Genomic DNA, 25,128 nt, shown 5'->3' on the forward strand with positions numbered 1-25,128 from the left:
TTTGCTTTTAGCAACTTAACCTACAGGTATACAGATCGCATAGCGCTAACTCGGGCAAAATCTCGCATCTCTAATGAAGAATCTGAAGTGACAAGCAATTTCTTCACTCCTTAATAGATTAACACAACAATTCTCAAATGAACACTAGCTTCTAGCAGCTTAATTCTCCAACGCATCTCTCAGCAATTTTCATTGATTGAAACACCTCTTTATGACTTAAAAATCGCGAAAATAAACCCATTTTTTAAAGGCGAAAACCTTAGGTGTCTTTGTTTCGAGGTCGTGTGAGGTCCAAGAAACATGGTCCTGACAAAAAGTGAGCGTGCCAGTTGCGCATGTAGTTTATCCGCTTCGTCTCTGCGGCGTCCGCGTGAGTGAAAAAAAAAATTAGAAAAAAGCACGCGAGCGCACGAGCTGCGCATCTACTTCGTCCACTTCGTCTTTCCGCCGTTCGCGTTAAGAGCAGCGCCGCAGGGCCATGAAAAATATTGGGGCGGCTACGCACAAGTGGTACGAAGACTGAGAAAACAGCAAAACTGGTGGCCTTCGCCTCCTTCTTTCCCTCCTTCTCACCCTCACATCACTTTCCCACCCCTTACTATACTATACTATACTATACTATACTATACTATACTATACCATACTATACTATGCTATGCTATGCTATGCTATACTATACTATACTATACTATACTATACTATACTATGCTATGCTATGCTATGCTATGCTATGCTATACTATACTATACTATACTATACCATACTATACTATGCTATGCTATGCTATGCTATACTATACTATACTATACTATACTATACTATACTATACTATACTATGCTATGCTATGCTATGCTATACTATACTATACTATACTATACCATACTATACTATGCTATGCTATGCTATGCTATACTATACTATACTATACTATACTATACTATACTATACTATACCATACTATACTATGCTATGCTATGCTATGCTATACTATACTATACTATACTATACTATACTATACCATACTATACTATGCTATGCTATGCTATGCTATACTATACTATACTATACTATACTATACTATACTATACTATGCTATGCTATGCTATGCTATACTATACTATACTATACTATACCATACTATACTATGCTATGCTATGCTATGCTATACTATACTATACTATACTATACTATACTATACTATACTATACTATACCATACTATACTATGCTATGCTATGCTATGCTATACTATACTATACTATACTATACTATACCATACTATACTATGCTATGCTATGCTATACTATACTATACTATACTATACTATACTATACCATACTATACTATGCTATGCTATGCTATGCTATACTATACTATACTATACTATACTATACTATACCATACCATACTATACTATGCTATGCTATGCTATACTATACTATACTATACTATACTATACTATACTATACCATACTATACTATGCTATGCTATGCTATTCTATACTATACTATACTATACTATACTATACTATACCATACTATACTATGCTATGCTATGCTATGCTATACTATACTATACTATACTATACTATACTATACTATACTATACCATACTATACTATACTATGCTATGCTATGCTATGCTATACTATACTATACTATACTATACTATACCATACTATACTATGCTATGCTATGCTATGCTATACTATGCTATACTATACTATACTATACTATACTATACCATACTATACTATGCTATGCTATGCTATGCTATACTATACTATACTATACTATACTATACTGTACCATACTATACTATGCTATGCTATGCTATGCTATATAGACTATACTATACTATACTATACTATACTATGCTATGCTATGCTATGCTATACTATACTATACTATACTATACTATACTATACCATACTATACTATGCTATGCTATGCTATGCTATGCTATACTATACTATACTATACTATACCATACTATACTATGCTATGCTATGCTATGCTATACTATACTATACTATACCATACTATACTATGCTATGCTATGCTATGCTATACTATACTATACTATACTATACTATACTATACTATACCATACTATACTATGCTATGCTATGCTATGCTATACTATACTATACTATACTATACTACACTATACTATACTATACTATACTATACTAAACTATACTATACTATACTATACTATAGGTGATTCCACGTAAGATCGAACAAACGATGGCTGGTCGACCTCTCAAATTTACTTCAAATTTTTATATATTATTGCCTGATGAGTGGAAAGAAGACATCCGCAATTTGTTTTGCCGCCAAAAATTTTTTTTCGAAGCACAGGAAACCAATAATGACGAAGATGTGGAGTGGAGCGCTCATCCGCTCTGCTGTTTTGGCCAACTTTCGTTATGAATTGCACAAAATATATTAAAGTTAGGTAGCTGAAATTTCTTTAACTAAATATATGCATGTTTTTTGCTTCTGCTCAGGTATTTTTAGTTTTTATGTGTAGTGTAGATGTTTTTATTTAAAAAACCTCAAAATTCGCCCAGGAAACGTTATTTTCTTTACTTTGAAGGTCTTCATCTCAAAAAATCATTGTAGTAGAGCGACAAAAATTCCGCATTACGTTCTTCGCATGCTTATCTACCAAACTGCCGAATCTTATATTTATATAACTATTCAGTAAAGATATAAGATCGTAAAATTCTGACGACAATTAAAAAAACATTTTTGATATTTCTTAAGCTTTGCCCACTTATTCTCCTCCACATCAGCTTTCACAATCATTGAAAACATATTGCATAATTTCGTTGCACTAATAGTTATGGCCCCTCCAATCAGACCCTTAGGCAAGGATTGGCAATTCCGACTTCTTGTCCAGCAAGTGTATAAAATGCAGGCAGGATTGAATTTCTTTTTATTAAAAGGCCAGCAGTACCGAAAAAGGCGTCGGCAGCAATGAAGACGCTAATTCTGAAATTATTTGGTCACTGCCACGGCCACGAGCGCGGAGCTACCAAGCAGGCGCTCGCGCACCCGAGATGCTCGTTGTAAGAGACGGCGCAGTGAGAGCTCGTTTTCGCGCTGAAACGCTCCTTACCCCAGTGAGGGGGCCTTAACTGCTTGAGGACGCCTTATCACGTATTCTGGAACGCTCCTTACTAAGGTTCCCTCACTGAGGCCCTCCTTGGTGCTCCCTCAAGTTAAGGTAGCTCTAGGGCTACCTTAAAGGGGTACTGACACAAAATTTCGCGGCCGAGATAGCCTGCTGGATCGATTCCCGTGTACGTGCGTGTACCGTCTGCAAAATATCGACAGCGAAGAAAGCTTGGAAGGTATTTTATATGAATTTTGAAGTTCGCGAGCGCGATCCAGCATTATAGGCCGCACCTAGTGCATTGACACCCTCGGAGGTGACCCGAGGTGACCCCCCTACTTCCCCTACGTAACCGTTGCAGCCGGTACAAGTTATGATGACGTCGTAGCCGCCATTTCTGTTTTGACGCGCTTCCCGACGAATCGCTCCTCGCCAGCGGGTCAAACCTGAAGTGGTTCGCCACGTCGAAAATTCCTTCGATCCCCGCCGCAAGAAAATCGTCGCCATCAGACGACGATGAGCCCGACGACGACAGACCGCGCGGAAATCCGTCACTGTTCTGTGTGCTCACGTGACCGAGCGTTTCACTCGCTAGGTGGTGATAGTTGCACCCGGCGGCTTGTCGTTTTTGGAGCTCTGTCAAACCGAAACTGAGGCTGTGTCGGTAATGAGGAGCTTGTAATTACTTATCTGTCGCGCGCTGCAGCAAACGATGTGCCGTGTTATGACTAACAGGCCCCCATCAACACACTGCAGCAAAAAAACGCGGGGCGAAAATTTTTGTGTCAGGACTCCTTTAAGGCCTCCTTACCTTGCTACTTGCACTGAAAGGGCGCTTCTCCGCAGTTCTTTGTAAGCAACAGTGTGCCCGGTTTCTTATTTTTGATCTATGCCTTGCACTTCTGCACAAGCTCGCTCTAATTGTATCCTCGTTGTTGTTAAAATTGCTTGCCAGGCGTGTTTTCGAGCGTGCGGCCGAACGGCTGTCAACATTTTTCGTTAAGATTGCGCAGCTCGAAGAGAACAAGGCATTTTACAAGAACAGAGAAAAAAAGAACAGACTCAAGGAATGCGAAACGGTAGGACCCCCTCATCGCCCACCGTTCGTGCTGCCGTCTTCCAGGAATGACAGTTCTTGTTTGGATTAGGCTAACAATGGCATTCTTCACATGCCATGCGGGCTGCTGCCACAATGAGGTAGGTGCGGTCGTCCGGGTAAGAGAAAATCACATTGGTCTTAGCAAACACAGGGGTGCAGCCGCACGCGCTACAATGTATGCCCAGGAAACCCTCCTTTCCTTTTCTGCGAATTATCTCAGCCACTGAGATTAGTAATCCGTCGTGATACAGGCGAGTGACCTGTGCCTGAAAGCTGGCGCCTACTCTGTGGCAGCACGACTATTTTAACGCGTTGTAGAAGCAAGCCCGAACCCTTTTGACAATCTTACTGTGCGGAGTTGAGCTTGTACGTGCCTGGTTCATATGTCCAGCAAACATGATCACGGGTGAAATCGAGCTTAAGGTCAAGGAACCCGACAGAATCCTAGAAGGGCAATAGAAGGGATCTCTTTAGGCAATAATATATAAAATTTTGAAATAAATTTGAGAGGTCGACCAGGCATCGTTTGTTCGATCTTACGTGGAATCACCCTACTACTATAATACACTATACTACATTATACTATACTACACTATACAATACTATGTTGTGCATTAATCTCTCCCCTCCTCCTTTCGTTCCGCCTCATCCCCGCTTCTCCCTCCCCTCCCCCCCCTTGTTATACTGTACTGTACATGAATATGACATGGTTTACCCTCTCCCCTCCTCCTTTCCTTCCTTCTCACCTTCACATTGCAGTGTGTTAACACATTTATTACTGGCAGTACACACCCGTGATTTGGCATCTGATATAGTATGAACCACCGTACATTTATTCGCTGAACAATGCATCATCACCCAAAGATGCCGGCTAATGCTGTTCACCGCGATATCCAGCAACCTTTTTTTTTTTTTTTGAAAACACGAATTTGTAGTAATAATTGTTGGGGTTTTGCGTCTCAAAACTACGATATGATTATGAGGGACGTCGCAGTGGAGCGCTCCGGAAATTTCGACCACATAAGCCTTTTTAACGTGCGCTTAAATCTAAGTACACGGGCCTCTATCATATTCGCCTCCCTCGAAAATGCGGCCGAGTCACCCGAGCATACACGCCCACCGGGGGGCGCACAACGACGGGGAACCAGACACAGTCACTAGACGCTATGGGGCAATTCTAGAACATCAAAGAGCCCTGAGAAGGATTTACCCCCCCTCCCCACAAAGACCTCAGTAGAGAGCAGTCGGTTGCCTGGAGACAGCTGCAGACTAACACATACCCAGATCTCAGTCTACTTAACAAAATCTATCCGGCTGCATACGACAACTAATTAATGCTCGCTATGCGGGGAACACGCAACGCTTTATCACGTTACATAGGCCTGCCAACACTCAAAGGCTGTGCCAATAAACAACACACCAACACCGGAGCAGTGGGAGGCTGCGCTGTCCTGCTCGAAGCCTGAAGAAAAGCTCAAGCTGATCGACAGAGCTCGCAAGATGGCAAAGGCCACAGGGGCCCTGGACTGAGGGCTCCACCTTCACCAGAGAATTCCTTTGCACTAATAAAGTTTTTCATTCATTCATTCATTCATTCATTCATTCATTCATTCATTCATTCTCAGCTTTAAATGTTCGTGCTCCGCCTTTAGTACAAACGTTCGGCCAATTTGCTCTTTATATAAAGTCTACGAAGGCCTGGATTACGTGATACGCATATTTTATGACGACGTCCGATATTATGGCTCGATGCTTACGCCGATGCTTGCATTCCTTAACCGTGGCTCGAACTTCACACGCGCATATTTTGCATGGAGGAGGATTTGCGTGATCACCCGGACACCTAAGAGGCGTGGAGTGGGGCAATCAGAGCTGAATTCAGCTTTGATTTCCCGGCTGGATGGACTGGGTGCCGCCGAGGACACGAGCCGTCTCGTCAACGTGTAACTGACAGCTGTGAAAGTCCATGTGACACCTGGACCAAATGAAACCATGCGTATGTTTGACAAAACGTCAAAGGTTTCATGGTTGACGTTTAAATTTTCACGCCAATCAGAGTTTCGACGAAAGCCATCTCGCAACGCTTTCGTACTAAACGTAGAGGCAAACTCAAATTACTGTAGTGCGAAAGCTATACTGCACGTGGCGTTCGGTATGTTATGCACGCAGTCGTGTCAGGTGCGGGCATATATGCACGCGCGCGTTTTAACGAACGGATTCGTGCAATAGCACCGGATGTTTGCGCTGCGTGACCTATTTGTGGCTTCACGTGGAGTATATAGACGGCAGCCCGCTGGCGACGCCGGCTGTACCTTTTTGTGATTCATTCATTAGCCTCGCTTGAACAAAGGCTTTCGCATTCTGCAGGAAGAGTGATTATTTTAGACAGAAGCTGTCTATGTCGAAGAGAAACCAAAATTCGTCCGCACTACGTGCGTAGAGAGAGAGAGAGAGAGAGAAATAGATGAAAAGGAAACGCAGGGAGGTTAACCTGGCGCGAGTGACCGGTTTGCTACCCTGCACAGGGGCGGGGAAATAGGGGTAAGAAAGAGGACAGAGAGAGATAAAATGAAAACGAAAAAAAAAAACCCGCACACATGCACACCCACGCAAGACGTTCCAGTCAGAGCCGTTCTGAGAGACCGGTTGAACGCAGAAAGCGCAGTAGCACTTGCACAGCCTTTTTCTGTGACGTTTGGTCCGGTCGATGGCGCAGGATTCTTTCTTCCGACAGAGTGCGGTCGTCCAACTTATCGAGCGCGTTGCAAAGTGACTGTCTCTCTGAACAGTACTGTGGGCAGTCGCACAGAATATGTTGAATTGTTTCATCACTGCCGCAGTGGACACATGATGCGGTGTCGTCCATTCCTATGCGGTACGCGTACGCGCGCGTAAATGCGACACCCAACCATAACCTACTCCTACTGCGCATGTGCCACAGAAATCGGGCAAGTCCCACTACTCACCACTGGTCCACTAAAAACGAAGAGGGGAGCACACGGGTGGCAAAAACCTGTCAAGATTTCTGGACAGACATAATTAATAATAGAGTAAGACTTTAATTAACCGTCAGGATTAACCCATTAATAAACACCGGGGCAGCACGTTTCAACTTCGCTGGTTAACAGTCTGTACGGAGCGCTTAACTTGTACTGATTTAAACAATTACTGATTAACTGATTACTATCTTAACGATTACTGATTTGTAAAAACGGCTCTAGAGCCCCTTAAATCATATTGGACGTTTTCAACGCAATTTTTAAATAATTTCGTGTATCACACTTGGAATCCCGTTACGTTTATTTACTATTGACGGGCGCCAAAAATAAGCAACGAAAGAATTTGCCACCTGGATCTGTCCCTATAGTACAGAAATGTACTTCAAAGGCGACGCTTTGTATTTTACTTGTCTTCCTAAACAAGAAACTAAGTTAATTTATCGTGGACCACAGCTGTGTGTGCCAGGTGTCTGTTGGAAGTTCATGGTGTAGGCCGTCAAGAACATCTTTCCTAGAGCAAGCAAGATGCGTTGTTCATTGTTCGTATGTCCCTGTTATTTAGCCGCGGTCATCCACGCTGCTTCTATTATCGTACATCAATAAGTGCGGGCTATATGTATCTCTCTTTAAAAAAAAGACAATCACCGTCCAAGCCATCCGTACAGTTGGGCTAAGCTGGTTAACCATATGTACGTCAGTGATAAATCAGTGATAACCATATGTACGTCAGTGATAAATCAGTGATAAACACCGGGGCCGCACGTTTCAGCGGGTTCATCCCGACGGTTTCTTAGAGGCTACCTCAGTTATTGGTTACGACGTCTGTCCAGAAATCTTAATTGGTGTTTGTTCATTTTCAGTGGACCAGTGATTTGTCCAATTTCTGTGGAACATATATATTTTTGACCGCGGACGACCTGTTCATCTTCAGTGGGCCAGTGGTCGAATGGCTCGTCGAACGGCTTCATTAAAAAAAGCTTATTGCCTCATGAATGGACTGCCGCAATTTTTTTTTTTTTTAGAATCCGTCATGTACGAGCGGAGTTACGGGGATCTGTCGCACGCTTCAAGCGCTCTCTCCTATCGTATACTAGCGAGCGCGCTGAAAGCTATGTTAAGGACTTCAGCTACCGCAAGGGTTAAATCGTGATCATGGGCGTTAGTCGTCGGTACGGTGATGTGTGCCACTAGGCGTCATCGTAGGTGCGTCCACATCAAGCGGTGCTATATCTGCCAAACAACAGTAGACATTGTACAAGCTCTCATATACTAGTGCACTATAAACAATCGACTACTTCTGTGACGACACGCTTCACTTTCGTGTTATACCGATTCCTATGACGGAGGGATCAGCCATCGTTTCTGTACCATTTCCTTTGCCTGTCAATTCAGTGATGTGCAAACCGTCAACTGCACACAGTTTACCGTCATCTCGTTTTCTCCATCACTCGCACGCGGATCCCCTCGGAAGTTGTAAACACGCGGCCAATCATGCGGACGCTCCGAAGCTAGAGTTGACGGTGCAACGGCAACAATGTTACCAGGTATCTAGGAGACCGAGTGACACGGCCGAGCTCGGTAGAAAGCGGCGTCGGCAACTTCGGCGGCCACGCACTGAAATTTACATCGGGAACTGGTGCGCTGTTCCCAGAATGCAACGAGACGTCCGTAATTCCCCAAGATTTCTCAAGTGAATGAAAGGAGTGAACGGCGGCACTGGGGATGTACTGCGAAGTTTGTACACTGTACGACATTCGCGCAATGCCAGGAGTTGTGATGGAAAAAATCACGTTCGCTGGCACGTGCTTTTTCTAAACGCATCCGTGCCAGCGAATAACTGCGCTGCTCAGAGATGTCCGAGAACCGTAGGAACGTAATACAGCAACACAAGCCAAACTACCAAGTGCATCATGCTAATAGTGCCTCAGTGGCCGCCTCATAATAGACTGGCTAGTAGCAGATGCGAGGGACGTCGCCTACTCTTGACAATTTCATCCCACCGGCATGAAAAGAATTCTACGCAACAGAGAATTGAACACGCTACCTAGAAGAACGAGCGCGGGAAACGCATGACTGTGAGGACCTGCAGAATCAGTATACCGAAGGAACTGGACACGTCATCTAGCTATGCGGATATGAACCAACAGTATAAGACTAACACGAAAGACAGTTTTACAACAGTGGGCTACTCAGAGTGCCACGGCGGCATAGAAGGTCGCCAAGGCCACATCACCGGCTGCCAATGGGAACTATAGAAGACGCACGTGAGGCGACTTAAGCAGTCAATAGCATTCGTTATCACAGCTCTTTATTCACGCGCGGATAACCGCAGGGAGCTCCGATGAAGTCGGGAGTTAAATGCCCGACCCTCGCAACCGCTACATGAATTAAATAGACATGCAAATTGCTGAAAACTATACCTCCCTATAGCTTCACTGTGCGTTGGTTTCATTGGGTTGCGTGTAACGAAATCTGGCGGACGCTTGGGCTTCGCCTTCAGGAGCAGAACGCGACAGCGTAATCGGGCTCAGTTCGCACCGCCTTCTCAATCGCTTGTCTGGCATCGCTTCTCGGTGGACACCTAAATCGTGCCGCATGAAGAGGAATGTCTATGAGCACGTAAGTCAGACCTTCCAAGCTATTATACAACGCCTGCTGCAAGTATACAGTTGCGAAGTGCGCACTACGCCATAATTTCTTCCTCTTGCGAGTTGGCGAGGTATCCACTACGGATCCGTAAGGCAACACGCGCACAGGCGCAGCCGCACACGTTGTTCATGCTGTTGTTGATAATGATGATTAATTATGCGCGTGTGCATTGTAATTGATGGGCCTTTAAACCAACCACTCGTCGCACCGTTCACATATTTTGACGCCTGCTGTGATTCTACGCTCTTGCCATGCAATATTACATGTGGTAATGACACTCTTGGAACTACGTAACATTCACGTAGTATGTTTTTTTTTCGACGCAATTTCGAGCACGGGAGTGGCTCTGTGGTAGAACGCTTGCTTGCCACGCAGAAGTCTTGGGTTCCATTCCCGCTCTAACCGAAATTTTTTTTAATCTCGAATTTCCGCTCACGGAAAAACGCTGATTTATTGCTCGCAACCACAGACGCCGACGCCGGAATTTCTGCGAAACGAGCTCTTTAACGCTATCGCGTTAAAAAGGAGCGCGCCCTCGAGCAATCCCCCCTTTTGCAAATCGTTCCTTGTCCGACGAACCAAAAAACTATCATCATCAATAACGGGTATGTGCCACAGAAATTGGGTAATTCCCACTACGCACCACTGGTCCATTAAAAATGAAGGCGGCAACAGTTAGCCCAACGAAAAATGGCTGCGAAGCGACGGCGGCGAGCCGAAGGCCCCGAGTACGTACAACGAGAGAATACTAGGTAACGGGAAAGGCAACGGTGACTGCGAGAATAAAGTCTTTTAGCAAGTTACGGAAATACGGTACGCAAATACGGTAAGGCAGTACGGTACCGCTCCTCCTTTCCCGGTCGTTGAGCGGCCAAAGCACAACCAGCGGGAAAGGAGGAACGCTACCGTACTGCCTTACCGTATTTGCGTACCGTATTTCCGTAATTTGCTAAAACTCTCCAATACCCCGAAGCGACGGAAGGCCTACGCCAACGACGACGTGCCCATAGATCTATGAGAGATGCGAACGTTTGGTTTCAGCGCGAGTTTCTGTCTCTGCAGTTTGGACATCCGTGTCGTGCCATGTCACTCCCTGTGGTTTAACTCGAACCTCTCTGCGCTGGGAATCAACGGGGAAGCAACCTGGCATCACCTAGATAAAGCCTACCAACGACCTGGGAGCAACCTAGAAACAACCCACATCACCTAGCTAAGGCCTAGGCACAACCTATAAGCAACCAGGGTAGTCTTCAGAATTGTCCAATTTCGCTGTTTCAAGCCTTGCGCGGCTTAGTGCAAGCTTCGCCAAATTTTGTTCGTTCAAATCTAATATAGATATTCATGTGAAGACCCACGGACTGGACGACGAAGAGGTGCCCAGGGCCGCCTGCTGGCTGACGCTTTCCGACCGCCAGCGGGAGTACAGCGATCATCGTGTATGCGCTGACTGCTACTTTCCATGTGTGTGCTGTCGTCACCGTCAGGTAAAGCACTGCTGTTCTAATATGGCTAAATTTCCTTCGAGTGGCCCACTGTAATCCCTTCCCAACCCAACCCGAATTAAGCCTCCATAAACGATCAACTTTCGACAAAAATATATATGTGCGAACGACTGTGCAGATCGTTCGCACGTATATAGATTAACGCAACATCCAGCGTAAAATGGGTGCCTTTTATTTTTCCCTGGCAAAGAATGGAACCATTCTTTGCCAGGGAACCTTAAACCTTTCTTTGCCAAGGAACCTTTAGTTTAACCTTATACTAAAGTGTCACGCCAATTCGATCTCAACAGCTTGTCAATAAGTTGTGCGATCTGCAGTCACATTCAACCTGTTTCTAGCTATGTTTGCTCTTCAAATATGCACGCCTGGAAAAAGCATGCTCGCGTGCATATGTGGTAGAAAACTGCAACAAAAGCTATACAGCCATCCCATGGAGAAGGGGGAACATAAGTCAGCTTCATAGTAAAAAACAGCGCGAAAACACAAGGACGAGACAGATGAAACAGGACTAGCGCTGGACTCGAAAACACAAGGACGAGACAGATGAAACAGGACTAGCGCTGGACTAGCGCTGCAGCGCTAGTCCTGTTTCATCTGTCTCGTCCTTGTGTTTTCGCGCTGTTTTTTACTATGATTGTGTACCAACAAAGTCCAGTTCGCACGCTTATTTATAAGTCAGCTTCGCCGCAGTCCAAAGGTGTTATGCGGCGAAGCATACCAAAGTCAGAAGGGGCGCCGCTGTCACGGAACATAGTGTGTGCCTCCAAAAAGGAGGTTTTTTTTTTTTCTTTTATTCGAGGAAGGTTTTAGCGGACCCTCAAAAAGTGTTTCGCGGACGCCCATTTGAGAACCACTGTCTTAGTGTATGGCAAGTTTCGTATGGTACGTCGGATGATATCGAAACGCCAAATCGTGTACCGCTGCTGTTTTCTCTGCGGCACGATTCTGAAAGTGTCGCCGCTACATCAGCGATGGGGGCCCGTCCCAGAAGAAGGCTGCGTGAAGAAGAAGCCGTCCTCGGGCTGCGGAGTGTGCACGATTCCGTGCGTTGGGCGACCGAGAAACGGCGCGGCAGCACCGTCGACGACCTCTATTCTTCTCACTAGCGGGTGAGGAGGGGCGGGGGATGCGGACGCGCGTACATGGAAGCCAAAGCCTCTTTTAAAAGGGCCGAGAACGCGCCCGGGTTTTTCCTCGGCCTCCCCTCTTCGCCAGCCTTCTTGCCGTGTCGGTGGCAAGGCCTGGTCACACCGGCGCTGCCCTCGCTTCCGCCCTGCTGACCGTGTCGAAGAGCGAACGTCCCGAGAGCACCAGAATCAAAGAAAGACAACCCGCCACGCGGGTCGAAACAAAAAGTGGGGCCGCAGTGCTTCCCGAACCCCCACGAAACCGGAATTCGCCTCTCGATGTTGCGCTCGCACGCTCGGCTCGCCCCACAAGTGGGCGCCCGCGACCGTTCAATTTGCGGTGTCGGGGCGCACGCACTACAAGCTGAACTCGAATGGGAGGAAACAACTTTATTACATTCCAAAGGCCTACTGAGACTTGTATATGGCCTCGGTGGAGGCGACCTGTAGAGCCTAGATTGTGAGGTCCACTTGGAGGTTCCTGTCTTCTGTCCTTTTCAGAGCTTCCCAGGCGCCCTCTGGGGGAGCTGGCAAGAGCTTTCTAGGTGGGGGTTTTCCTAAACATCCCCGTAGCACATGATATTGAGTGGCCAAAATATTTAGGTCACAGGTCTTACAATTTGGACCTACGCGCCCGCACGTATAATATTCGCTGATATGTGCGGACATGGGAAAGAATCTGTTTGTGAAATTGGCGTAATGTCGTGGCTTCTTCTCGTGACCGTTCTTCGTTAGCAGCTGGGCAGATTTTTCTGGCATCTTCGAAAACTCTAGTAAGCTCATTAAATCTGTTCATCGGCTCGGCCCAGGAATCTACCGGTTCAGAGGTGGATGACTTTCGTGTTCGTGGATCTGTGACGGTCTCCCAAATACGCCGCACGAACGGCGGTACTGCGGACGACCCCGCACTTCCCCTATGCCCCAACTACATCCTAAACTTCCAACCACCGTGTGTCAGACCGCAACAGCTGCAGCCACCGCGAACGACGACCAAACGAGATGTGACCTCTGACATCGACGACGTGTTGGACCGAAAAGGTCCTGGACTGGGAAGCCACAGTGCATCGCATATAGTAATTTAAATATTATTACCCTCATATCATTATCATCGAGATCGCGATCCCGATGACGATGATAATAATATTTGATACGATGTGATGATGATAATATTTTGATCGCGATCCCGATGACGATGAATCCGCGGTCGGCATTCTATCCCACGAAGGTCGCGGGATCGAATCCCGGCCGCGGCGATCGCATTTTCGATAGAGGCGAAAATGCTTGAGGCCCGGCGTGTACTTAGATTTAGGTGCACGTTAAAGAACCCCAAGTGGTCGAAATTTCCGGAGCCCTCCACTACGGCGTCCCTCATAATCATATCATGGATTTGGGACGTTAAACCCCAACAATTATATTATATTATTTTCATCATCATCGTCATGTCCATGGCGGGATGATGGCCTCTTGTAGTGAGCTCGCCCAAGGCAGCGTAACTGTCTTGTGTGAGCTGGTTCACGCCTATCAGAAAACTATCACGATCGTGCCACAGAAATCGGGCAAATCCCACTACTCACCACAGGTTCGCTAAGAGAGAGAGAGAGAAAAAAAAATGAAAGAAATAATGGGAATAAAGACATAAAAAGAAAGAAGAGGTTTATTCCTGCGAACTCCTTAGTTTCATCACTCCGCCTAACTCTTCGCCGACCTCTGCTGCGCTTTCTACGCCTTGCTATCCATTCCGTCATTATCTTCAAAGTATATAAGAACTTCCTTATTGCTACTAACTTGAGATCGCTGTCATAACGGATGTCACACGCGAATCCGCTTAATTTCAGCAGGATGAACAAAGGCGCATGAGGCAATTGCGTCGTCTTGTGTTCTGTGCGTCCCCGGTATACAGCTGTTGTCGTTGGTATAAAGCAAAAAAGGCGTGACCTTCTGTGAAGGCTGCATGAAAACCGATGAAACAATTCTATAGATATGTGTATACAAGAACAAGGGTTAAGAAGACAAGATGAGGCTACAAATGAGAACCTAAATCATGTAATGGAGAAACAGATGTAGATAAGCACCCGCCATTTTCCGCTGCATGCATTTCGACCCCGTGCCAACTGGCCCAGCTCCGGATACGCACACGAAGCACTCGCACCGATAGTAGCACTTGCAACACCACGAATCATTTCACAAGACGAACGCTCGACTGACTTCGAGAATTGCAGCTCGCACGACAAAAAAAAAAAAAAAAAGAGGTTGGGCAAGTGCGCCAACACATATTTTATTGAAGTTGCCAGCCCATTTCCTGGCCCGGTAGTTCTATCAAAAATATCTTTCAGAAACTGTCAACTAAACGCCAAGACTATACAGTGAAGCTTTGAATGGCGTGATTGGTAAGCCGGGAGGTGGACACAGCGGGTATTATCGTACACCATCATCAGACCACTTCGTTTTCATCATGGCAAGTAAGCAAGAAGTAACAGGGTAAGGGTCGCTGTTGTTTCTGACGTCGGACCACCTCCGTAATTTCAGTTGCACCCTCGCCAGAGAAAAACAATCCATCGACCACCACCACCGTCACTGAAAATGGAATCCTACTATTGCAGCAATGTGCAACAAAACTGACACACGGACACTGAGCTATCGCGCGTAACTTGCACGTTCGGCGATTCCTGCGCCACGCAGGCTCAGCGTCTGTGGACGTGTTTCGGAGCTCATATGTCCAACAGCATTGTACAGCACGAGCATGATCGTCGTGCGTATCGCAAAGTTGATTGGAAGATGGTGGTGTCCGGCTCAAAAGCCGACAGCTCTCGTAGCAAATGAATTCGGAATGGTATAGCTGGAGTCTGCATATTTTTTGTATACGTAACAAAACTTGAGAAAGTACATACGTCGTAAAAGCCTCCGCGTTATGATCGGAAAACTTGAAGGTTGAGTCAATCGTCCTGCAGATGACGTTGTGTAGTACCGCAGTTACTGAATATAAAGTATGACACCTCGCTACCAGTGAATGAAAGGGACGATTGTTATGCTTACGGAGTTCCACATCCCAAATCAGCAGAGGAAATGAGTGACACCGTAGCGACAGGCTCCGGTTTAATTTCGAACACCTAGAATTCTTTAACATGTCCCCCATGGTACGCATTTGTTCTTGTTTTCCGTCGCCATTGGAATACCGCACCTGAAGTAGTCGAGATCCCACCCCTACGCCTCTTGAGCCTCCAAGGAAATGACCTGTTTCGAACCGGCCATATTGTTGGTATACCCGGCAGAAATTGCGCGCCCTCAATATGCTGTTAAGCCTTTGTTCAGCTTACATGTTTGTTCATTCGATAAATCAATCAGTGACTCAGTCATTCAATAAATTATTGCGAGAAGAGCTTATGCAGGCTATATAGCTTGAGGGATTATGGCCTCTGGCGCGTGCCCTTCACTTAGTTTCTACAGCTTAGAGCACACAGTCTGCAAAGGAACCGAACACTACAGCACAGTGCCACGCGCAGATGGCAACCTGACGTGCTAGCTTGCGCCTTGCTCGTTGCCATTAACGTGAATCGTTCGCTCCATTGTTTAAATCCAGTGCCCGCGAAGTATAGGTTTCCTTCCTGCAGTCCTCCTTTCTCCCCGCGCCATTTATTTTGCTCGTCCTTCCTGCATATGGACGTGCCGCTCTGATTGGACAGGGAGGGCCGAGTCTCACAGCGAGACAAAGTAACTGAAGAAGTGAGAAGCAGTGTAAGAAAAGGCAGGGAAACGCAGGGAAACAAAGACCCACGGGCGTGACGAGCACTGAAGCGCGTTAGTCATCCACGCATCACAGGGCCCCATAGAGAGGGCGCTGGTGTGCTTAATTTCCTGCGAAGCTCAAGTGGAGCGAGACTTCCTCATAAAAACACCAGCTCACGGCGTCACTGTATTCCAGGAACGTGCACGCATTATTCCTATTTGCTCCGCACGCTTTTTCTAGACTGCCGAGAGTACGTGCACTGCAACTATACGGTCAACGTGCAACGAACGTCATTTCGTGATTATCGCCTTCATGGGTTCGACTGTCAGCACGACCCACTGTTAAAGTCACTGGCGTAGCCAGGGGGCAGGGGATGGGGGGGGGGGGGGGGGTGGTTCAAACACTCCCAGATTTTTTTCAATAGACGCCTACAACGACGACACCAAGAGTATACGCACGAGATCGCGTCGCGTTATGGTGTGGACACCAATTCGCCGCCGGTGACTCAGCGAGAAGCTCCTGCGCCGTTATTTCGGACCATACAAGATAGATAACCCGACGACTCGGGCCACTAGTCTACGAAATTGTGCCTGGTGGAGTGACACAATCCCGACGGCGGCGCACGCGACCTGAAATAGTCCACGTCGTACGCCTCAAAGAGTATTTTTTTTTTTTTAGCGTTAGCTCATTAACGGACATTTTCATTTCCCATAGATATTTTTGCAATATAGCATGCAGTCTCTTGTTTTAGCATCGAGACTATGCTCTTTTTCACGGAGGGGCAATGCCACGTGCGTTTAGCAGAGGCGGGACTTGAATGTGCTATCGGCTTCTTTATCCACTTGAACATCTTTCTTGCATGTGATCGAGCGTAGCCGTTCGCCAGCCTGAAGCCCGAATGTGCTGCGACGTAAGGACAAGACAAAGGATTGCCGCATCCACCCCGAGGCAGTCAGAGAGCCGCCGTTCGGGCGCGCTGTTCTTTTTCGCCGTCGTCGGGCTCTTCATTGCTTTCGGCCGCAAGTTAGCTCGATAAATTATCTTTAAATTGGTTGCTGTCATAGCGTGCCTTTCTGTGTGTCTGTGCGCCGGCCACCTCGCCGTCACTAGCTACGTGACAAACGCACGCACGAACATACATAAAGTACGGTTGAGCCCCCCACCTCCCCCCGAAAAAACTTTCTGGCTACGCTACTGCTGTGGGTGGACTTTTTTGCTTGTTTGATTGTCTCGTGATTTTACTCTGTGACAATCAAGAATCGTAAATTATAATGCGCCAAGTTGGTTCGACACAGCATATTGCAAAGGGAGCGCACAGGCGGTGCGACAGACTCTACAGGCACGGCCGCTCGATGTAAGGCGTGATACATGACAGACGCTCACTTCCGAATGAGTTATGGAAAATTGTTCACTACGAGAATTCATGCGCAAGCGCTGTGATGGACCATTTTAACGCGACGACGCGTTAAAGAACTCGTTTCGCAGAAATTCCGGTGTAGGCGCCGTTGGTTGTGCGCAAAAAACCGAGATAGATGCATATAAATAAGAATACTCGGCTCGAGTGGCAATCGAACCCAGGCATTCTAGGTGGCAAGGAGGTATTTTACCACAGAGCCATGTGGTGCTTAGAACTCTTGCGGAAAAAAAAAAAGGCCCGACACGAGTGTCATGTCTCCCTAATACATTTGATATTTCGCACCAGAAGCGTATACAATCTAACCAGGCGTCAAAGCATGTGAATTCGCAACGAGTTGGTGGTATAAAAGCCCACCCATTACAACGCGCTCAGGAATAATTAATTATCATCACCAGCAGCGAGTGCGAAGGTGCGCGAGTTGCCTCACGGACGCGTATAGTTCGTAAGACAACACCCGAATCCGCAAAAAGGAAACATTATGGCCTATAGTGGGCACTTCGCAACTGTTCTTGCAGTTAGCATTGTATGATAGTTTGAAACGGCCAATGTTACGCGCGCAGACGTTCCGTTCCTTGAGACACGGTAGAGGTGTCCACCGAGAAACGAAGCCATGCAGGCTAGCGATCGAAAAGGCGATGCGAACGGGGCTCGATTACGCTATAGCGCTCTGCTCTCGAAGGCGAAGCTCAAGCGTCGTCCAAGTTTTTCATATCTCACGTGTCGCGTCAGGGGATAAATTGCGTCTGTTACGATGCAAAAACAAGCGGGGAAAACTAAATGCAAAAGGAAGAGGCGGGGCGTATACTTTTCCTTCAACCATTAGAGATAAAGAGCCCTTTCATCTATATATACCGAAAAGAATAAGCGTACTACGACGCCGGCGAAGACCAGGACCAAGGTGCGATGGACCCGCACGGAATGGAGGCACTCTGCATTGCAGTCCATTCTTGCACATGCGACGAGCGCAAGGTAAATTTTCACCGCAAGAATTCGCAATCCGGTCTGTACTTTCCGAGGCCATAGCTACAGGAACTGAAAACTCGCAACGTAAACGCCAGTGACTTCCTTCATCTTCAGCTGAAGGTACTCGGAAAATGATGACTTTTAGCGGTCACACCGTAACGGAAATACCGTAACGTAACGGGGTCGGCACGCAGCTTTTTTTTTTTTTCTTTTTCCCTTTTTTTGGCCGCGCGGGTTGCTTGTTGTGTACGGTAACTTGATGATATGATTAATGTGGCTAACAGAGGTCTTGCATATTGAGGACGCAACGTGCTAATGACAACGGTTCGATATTTCCGTGCTTACCGTAGGGTATTACCGTCACTGCTAAAACACCCTAATAACGGAGGGCCTATTCGGGCACGTTGGGCAAACTTTGACGCAGGGAGCTACATTGCACGTTTTCCGTGGAAAGTGATTAACTGTTTGGCTTTCAGTCTGTACTGTGCGATGTATGCACTATTTGTCAGTGTCCGGGAAAGAAGACTATGCGGCATCTTTTCAGAATGACTCTTACTACGGCAGATGAAATTATGAAGCTATTAGCGTCATACCTTAATTCGCTTTAACAAGCAATTTTTGACCCTTTGAATCTGCATTGAATGTGCCAAGAATGCCTAAAATTTGAACTAACCTTTAATCATGCTCTCGCGTGCGTTTGCGTGTGATTTCTGCGTGCGTTTGGAGTCCCGGGAGAGAGTGGGGGCGTACGTACCCCCCCCCCCCCCCCCCGGTCTATACGCCGGTACGCAATTAAAATATCCTAACATTTCTATCGCGATATAGTTTCTTTCTCGTTAGCGGCATGCTGTTATATTTTCATGCATAGCTAACTAAGCTCTACCCGGCCGCCCCTGGCTAGGAACTGATAATGAGCCAGGCAGTACGAAAGGAAGTCCAATTTCATGGTCACATTGAACATGCCTAATAACTTAGAAAAAAAAGCATATATTTGCGGAGCGGTGTTTCATTATGCTATTTATTTATTTTTTTTCGTAGTGTCCCACGCAAGCGACTACGTCGAGCCCGTCGATGCTGGACTCGGTGCAGCCGCTCCAAATAACGGGCCACAGCGAGACCATCGCCGCATCGAGCTCTTCGGACGATGCCGACAACTCGCCTCAACCAGGGGCGTCACCCCGCCCGGCCACGCTACACCAGCCTCCGCAATCTCCACAGGCCCGGATGCCGCCTGTGAAGGCGCCCGCAATGTCGCCGTCGTCAGCGGTGCAACCTCATAAGCCGAAGTCCTCGGGCAACGCGTCGGGTAAGGTCTACTCTTCAAGTCGGCGGATGGTGTACGACCGAGGGAACCCGACCGCAGCGCCCATTTATCCTTGCGGCGTGTGCCATAAGGCAGTGGAGGACTACGATGAGGCGATCCTCTGCGATAGCGGGTGCAATTTTTGGTTCCACCGCGCCTGCACGGACCTCACGAACGACGCGTTCGATATGTTCACGCGAGAGGCGTTCACCGAGTGGGTCTGCGACCGATGCGCTTCGTCCAGGAACGTACCACTTGAGGTGTCGTGCCTGTCGTCGAGCGTGGTGCGAGATGGGAATTAGCGGACTTTACTCGTAACGAGCACTCGATTCTGCTCATTTTTACGACATGTGGAATACACCGCGAACTTTATTCGGCCACCTGACGGACGCAAGAACTTTTGCGTGACATTTTGTAACAAAGATTAAAAGTTTTGAAAGCATACATTTTTTTTCTTTGTGAACAAGGCTCCCTGACGGGAGCCTTGGCCCCCCCCCCTGAAAATTTTCAAATTTGATTGCGTATATATACACGCACAGATACAAACGCACGCACCAACATACATAAAGTATGGTTGAACCCCCCCCCCCCCCCGAAAAAAATTTCTGGCTACGCCCCTGTCGCCGATGCTGTGTACATCATCAAGCCAGCACTACTGTCCAGCATTTGTGTGGCTGCTCAGGCGCATTGCTCTAACTTGGCTGCGTTTAGAATAAAGCAGCGCGTTTCTTAGGTTTCGTTTTCAAATGCGTGCCGTCTCGAATGCGGTATTTTATTGTACATACGACGGTTATCTACGCCTGCACTAAAGCGAAGCTACTGTAGTACATCACAACGCAAAACTGCAAACTACATCAGTAAAGCGTGGCCTTTCAGCAGGGTTGCCGTTGGGTAGATTTGAAATGGGGTCAGAACTCAAGCTAAAAGTAGCCAAAGTACCCATGTCATTTAATCTTGTTGCCGCACTTGTAGCCAAATAGAACAGAAGCGGCATTATGAACATTTTTTTGTATTGAACAATAAACAACATTCTGCTCAAAAATACGTAGATATAAGATCACGTATTTTGCCCTCTTGCCTTGTCTTCAAGCCACCGATAAGCTGCAAATAGATGAATAAATTGTACTAAGTTCAGTGCGCCTATATATAGTTAATGCAGAATAGATGGACGTTCTTACCGCAGGCAGACTTTGGAACAGTCCAGCCAACAAGTCAGTAGGAATATCAAATGTTGAAGCAGCTTTTCCTCGAAGCCGTATACCAAAATTGATTACCAGATTTTTGCCATATATGTATACCTGTCCAGCTTCATGTAGTGAAATCGGACAAACAGATCAGCTTCATTTTATGTGTATTTGTGATTTTGTGAAGTTCACGCAAGAACACGCAGAGTGGGGGGATGGGGTTTCAAACATTGCCCCCCCCCCCCGATTTTTTTCAATTTTGCATGATTTTGTATACACGCACATATACAAACGCACGCATGAGCATACATAAAGAATGGTTGAACCCCCCTCCCCCCTCCAAAAAAAAGAACAAAAATATCTGGCTACGCTACTGGTCAAGGGGAACACTCAAATGGAGTAGTCTGCCAAAAGGAGTCTGAACTGTCAGCCACCAGCGCTCTTATGCAAATCTAAGCCAATATATGTTTTTGCAAGAGATCGAAATCCGGACATGACCTGCATGCAAGTGTTCCCTTCAGCAGTTGATCCGTCTGTGCATTATAAACAGCATCCATATTACCCGAATGAATTAGCCTCTTATCAATATCAGACACATGGAGTTGCTCGTAACTGGCCACTGGCTCTTTGTTTAGACCACAGTGTGGTTTAGGCGTTGAAAACCACCAACCGCAGAGCGTATATTATCGGGTGACGATCCGAATCCAAAGTGCCGAATCCGAACATGCCGTCAAAACAGCCGCAAAATTGCACGAAACGTTGCGCGCCCTCCTCCTCAAAAGGGATCGTCTCCTCATCAGCTGGGAAGACGTCACAGATCACCACTGTACGTCGCACGTCGCGCCTGTAGTTATCAATCGCACGCAGTAGCTCGAACCACTCGGGTATTCGCGTGAAACGTAGAACGCACAAGGCCCACTTACGAATATCCAGGGGGCGTAGGAAAGGGAGACAGAAAAGGGGAGAGGCCGGGCTGTGACGTAAGTGTTATGTGAGAAAATTGGCACCAACCAGGAGGGGAAAGGGGAAGATTCGATCGGGCCCGGGTTATAACCAAGGAGCTTATACTAGATCCTTGGTTATAACCCTCCCCCCCCCCCCCCCCGTTTTGTTTTTAAGTACTGCCCCACTATGATTCTCGCCGAGAGTCCAATGTATACCTCCAAGGGTTCCGTTGACGTTGTCATTGCAATTCAGCAGATGGCTTGAGGTCGAATTATCCTGATTGACTCTATTAGAAGAAGAGAAACATTCTTATTGACCCTAGAGTCATCTTAAGGGGAGGTAGTCTGCCAGACCATGCCTGCCAGCCACCTCCCGGCTCTGTTTATGGCACGAATTCACTCATTCACTCTAAACTGGGGGAGCGGGACGACGGTCGACGGTCAATTTTCGCGTTTGATGAGGCATGTAATGCTCTGGCCTTAAAAAAAGATACCATTTCCGCCTTTCATGGTTTCCTTCATGGTTTCCTTGCGCCTTTGATTACTGCAACCCAGTTCTTCTGATCAGATGCGCACCAGGGTCTGCAACAGGGGCGTAGCGAGGAAATTTTTTCGAGGGGGGTTACGCAACCATACTTTATGTATCTTCGGGCGTGCGTTTGTGTGTGTGTATATATATTACACATGAAAATTTGAAAACCTGGGGGGAGGGGGGGCTGCGCCAGTGTTCTGCACCCTCGCAAATATGCGGGAAAAGCGCGTTTCTTCTTATCAATGCAGGATGTTATGCTCTCATAATTTGTAACGTGCTCAGCTGCAGAGTGCTATCAAGAGTACCGCGCAACCGCCAATTGGTCGGCATGTCAGCCCTTATCACTACACTGCACTGAGAAGTGGAAAAAAAAATAAGCATGTGCCGAACATATTTGTTGCGCCATGTTACGTGTTGAGTTTGCTGTCTATTTTCTACGTGCACTGCTTTGCAGAACAGCTTCTTGGCCCTGTCAAGCTCAGTTCATAACTTTTCGGTAAAACGCTGAAGAAATGCACATGATCATCATGCTTGATATTATTATTTGGCATTTCACTTGTTATTGGATTCCTCCAGCTGAAGCGAGAAAATTGAAAATTATGAGATGTGCCTGCTTCCCGAACACCTCACCCGCAGTCCCATGACCTTGTCGAAGCAGAACAAAACCAACGTGTCCGAATCGGATCAACGCAAGACGCTCTCGGAAAGCTAGACGCCATGGGGTGTCGAGACTGCAGATGTAAAATCACCGCATACCCATCAGCAAGCAATAATACAGGTCTGAAAAAGTATTCTCCGAACGCGTTAAAAACGGCTGGTCTATATAATTCCAACCCAACCAGGTTCGCATCCAAGAATAACTTTCTTGTAACTATACCGACACGGCATGCATATACCGCGCGATTTGCAGCGGCTGAGCTCATGAACAAGATCCCAATCAAGCGATCAGCATCATTATATTTGTTTACGCACTTTTTTTTTCTCACATGTTAACTTCTGAAAGAACGTGTAATCAAAATGACACATCGATCTACATTAATTGATGCTTCTAGGATGAAGATAGGAAAAGCTGTCGATAAATAAGACACCGAAGAAAGCGACACACGACTGGCGGGAAAGACGCTCACCTTGTGACTGAGTTTATTAAACGAAGAATCCCGAAGAAAACGGGTGGCTCAGGGAGTTGCTCATAATAGGCTACCCCCTCTAAGTGTATCCCGTTTTTATATCTCCGTTCACAGCTTACGCCATCTTCACTCTAGGTGGCAATCTTTGTCAAAACAAAAAGCATCTTTGTTTAGTTCACTTTTCGGCATATATTATCGTGTCATGATCAGCTCATATCTTTCTTTCCCCTTGTTTCTTCGATGGCTTACTTTTTATACTTTGCACGTTTTCGTTAAGTGCATGGTGCACTAGTTCTGGCGCATGCACGGCTGTCGTCCCGGGAATTCTTCGTGCCTAATAAACTCAGTTGCGAGTGGAACGTCTTTCCTGTCACTCGATCCTGCGTCCATTTCGACCGTAGAGTCATTCGTCGACAAGTTTTCCGGCTCGTCATCCTAGAAATATCGCACCAACCGGCCCAACGGTTCAGGTTTCTACACTAATTGATTTACTCAGTTATCATTGTACTCGTCGTAACTTGATTCACTGTACATCTTTCGATTGTATTTTCTATGCATGCATAACACTGTAAACTTTATGTTATGATACATCATTCTGTGGGTAGATGAGATTAAGAAGTTTGTAGGTATAACGTGGCAGCAGAAAGCACAGGACCGGGTTGATTGGCGGAACATGGGAGAGGCCTTTGCCCTGCAGTGGGCGTAGACAGGCTGATGATGATGATGACATCATTCTGTTTCACCGTATCTCACGCATTCTTCTCCGCATTCTTTAGCATAAGGTTACCTCTTACAGCTTTGTGCTACGGGATCCTACGCCTGCGAAACTCAAAATATTCGTGTATTTGTAGTACATAATGTGCGACTAAACAACAGCAACAACAACGATTGCAACAGCGCAGTCGGATCCGGAGTAACCACACCTGCTAGCTTCGCGATCGGAGTCATCGAAAGTTTGTTATTGCGTGCGCGGGGCGTCTACATTGCCGCACCTAGATCGTGAACGACTTCCGCGACGAAGAGAGGAGCATGAAACACACGCAACAAAAGGAATCGGGCAAGCGCTAAATTAAGGAAAGAAAAGCTGACGCCGCTTGACCAACGCACGCGAACCCTCGCCCTCCAGGGCCTTCCCTCTCCCTCTATCTCTATCCTCCTCTCTCTCTCTCTATCCTTTCTCGCGTTGCAGTTTTCGCACAAAGATGCGACAGCGGTAGCGAAATCTAGAACCAAGAAGCGGGAAGAAGGAATATGCCCCGCCAACGCTGCGTATAGTTTTTTCTTGCATTGCGGAATAAAAAGAGAACAGTCACGGGGGAAAAAAATATGAATATGATAGCGCGGGTACAGCAGTATGATCGCTGGATGCACGGGCCGTCCCACCGCTCGCTGTTATACTTCCTACAAGAAGCAAATGTGTATGTGTATTTATGA

General features: G+C 46.7%; 1 protein-coding gene across 1 annotated transcript; it reads left to right on the plus strand.

The window, feature by feature from the left end:
- Positions 1–19,675: 19,675 nt before the first annotated feature.
- LOC119383560 (protein pygopus-like) lies at positions 19,676–20,209 on the plus strand. The gene has a single exon (XM_037651779.2). It carries the CDS (start codon positions 19,676–19,678, stop codon positions 20,207–20,209), a length of 534 nt encoding a protein of 177 aa, XP_037507707.2.
- The last annotated feature ends 4,919 nt before the right edge of the window (positions 20,210–25,128 follow it).

The sequence above is a fragment of the Rhipicephalus sanguineus genome, chromosome 2 (genome assembly GCF_013339695.2).
Source record: "Rhipicephalus sanguineus isolate Rsan-2018 chromosome 2, BIME_Rsan_1.4, whole genome shotgun sequence".
Lineage (NCBI taxonomy): Eukaryota > Metazoa > Arthropoda > Arachnida > Ixodida > Ixodidae > Rhipicephalus > Rhipicephalus sanguineus.

Bases quoted from the DNA above. Each gene is read 5' to 3' on its own strand.
- LOC119383560 (XM_037651779.2), top strand. From the start codon at position 19,676: ATGCTGGACTCGGTGCAGCCGCTCCAAATAACGGGCCACAGCGAGACC.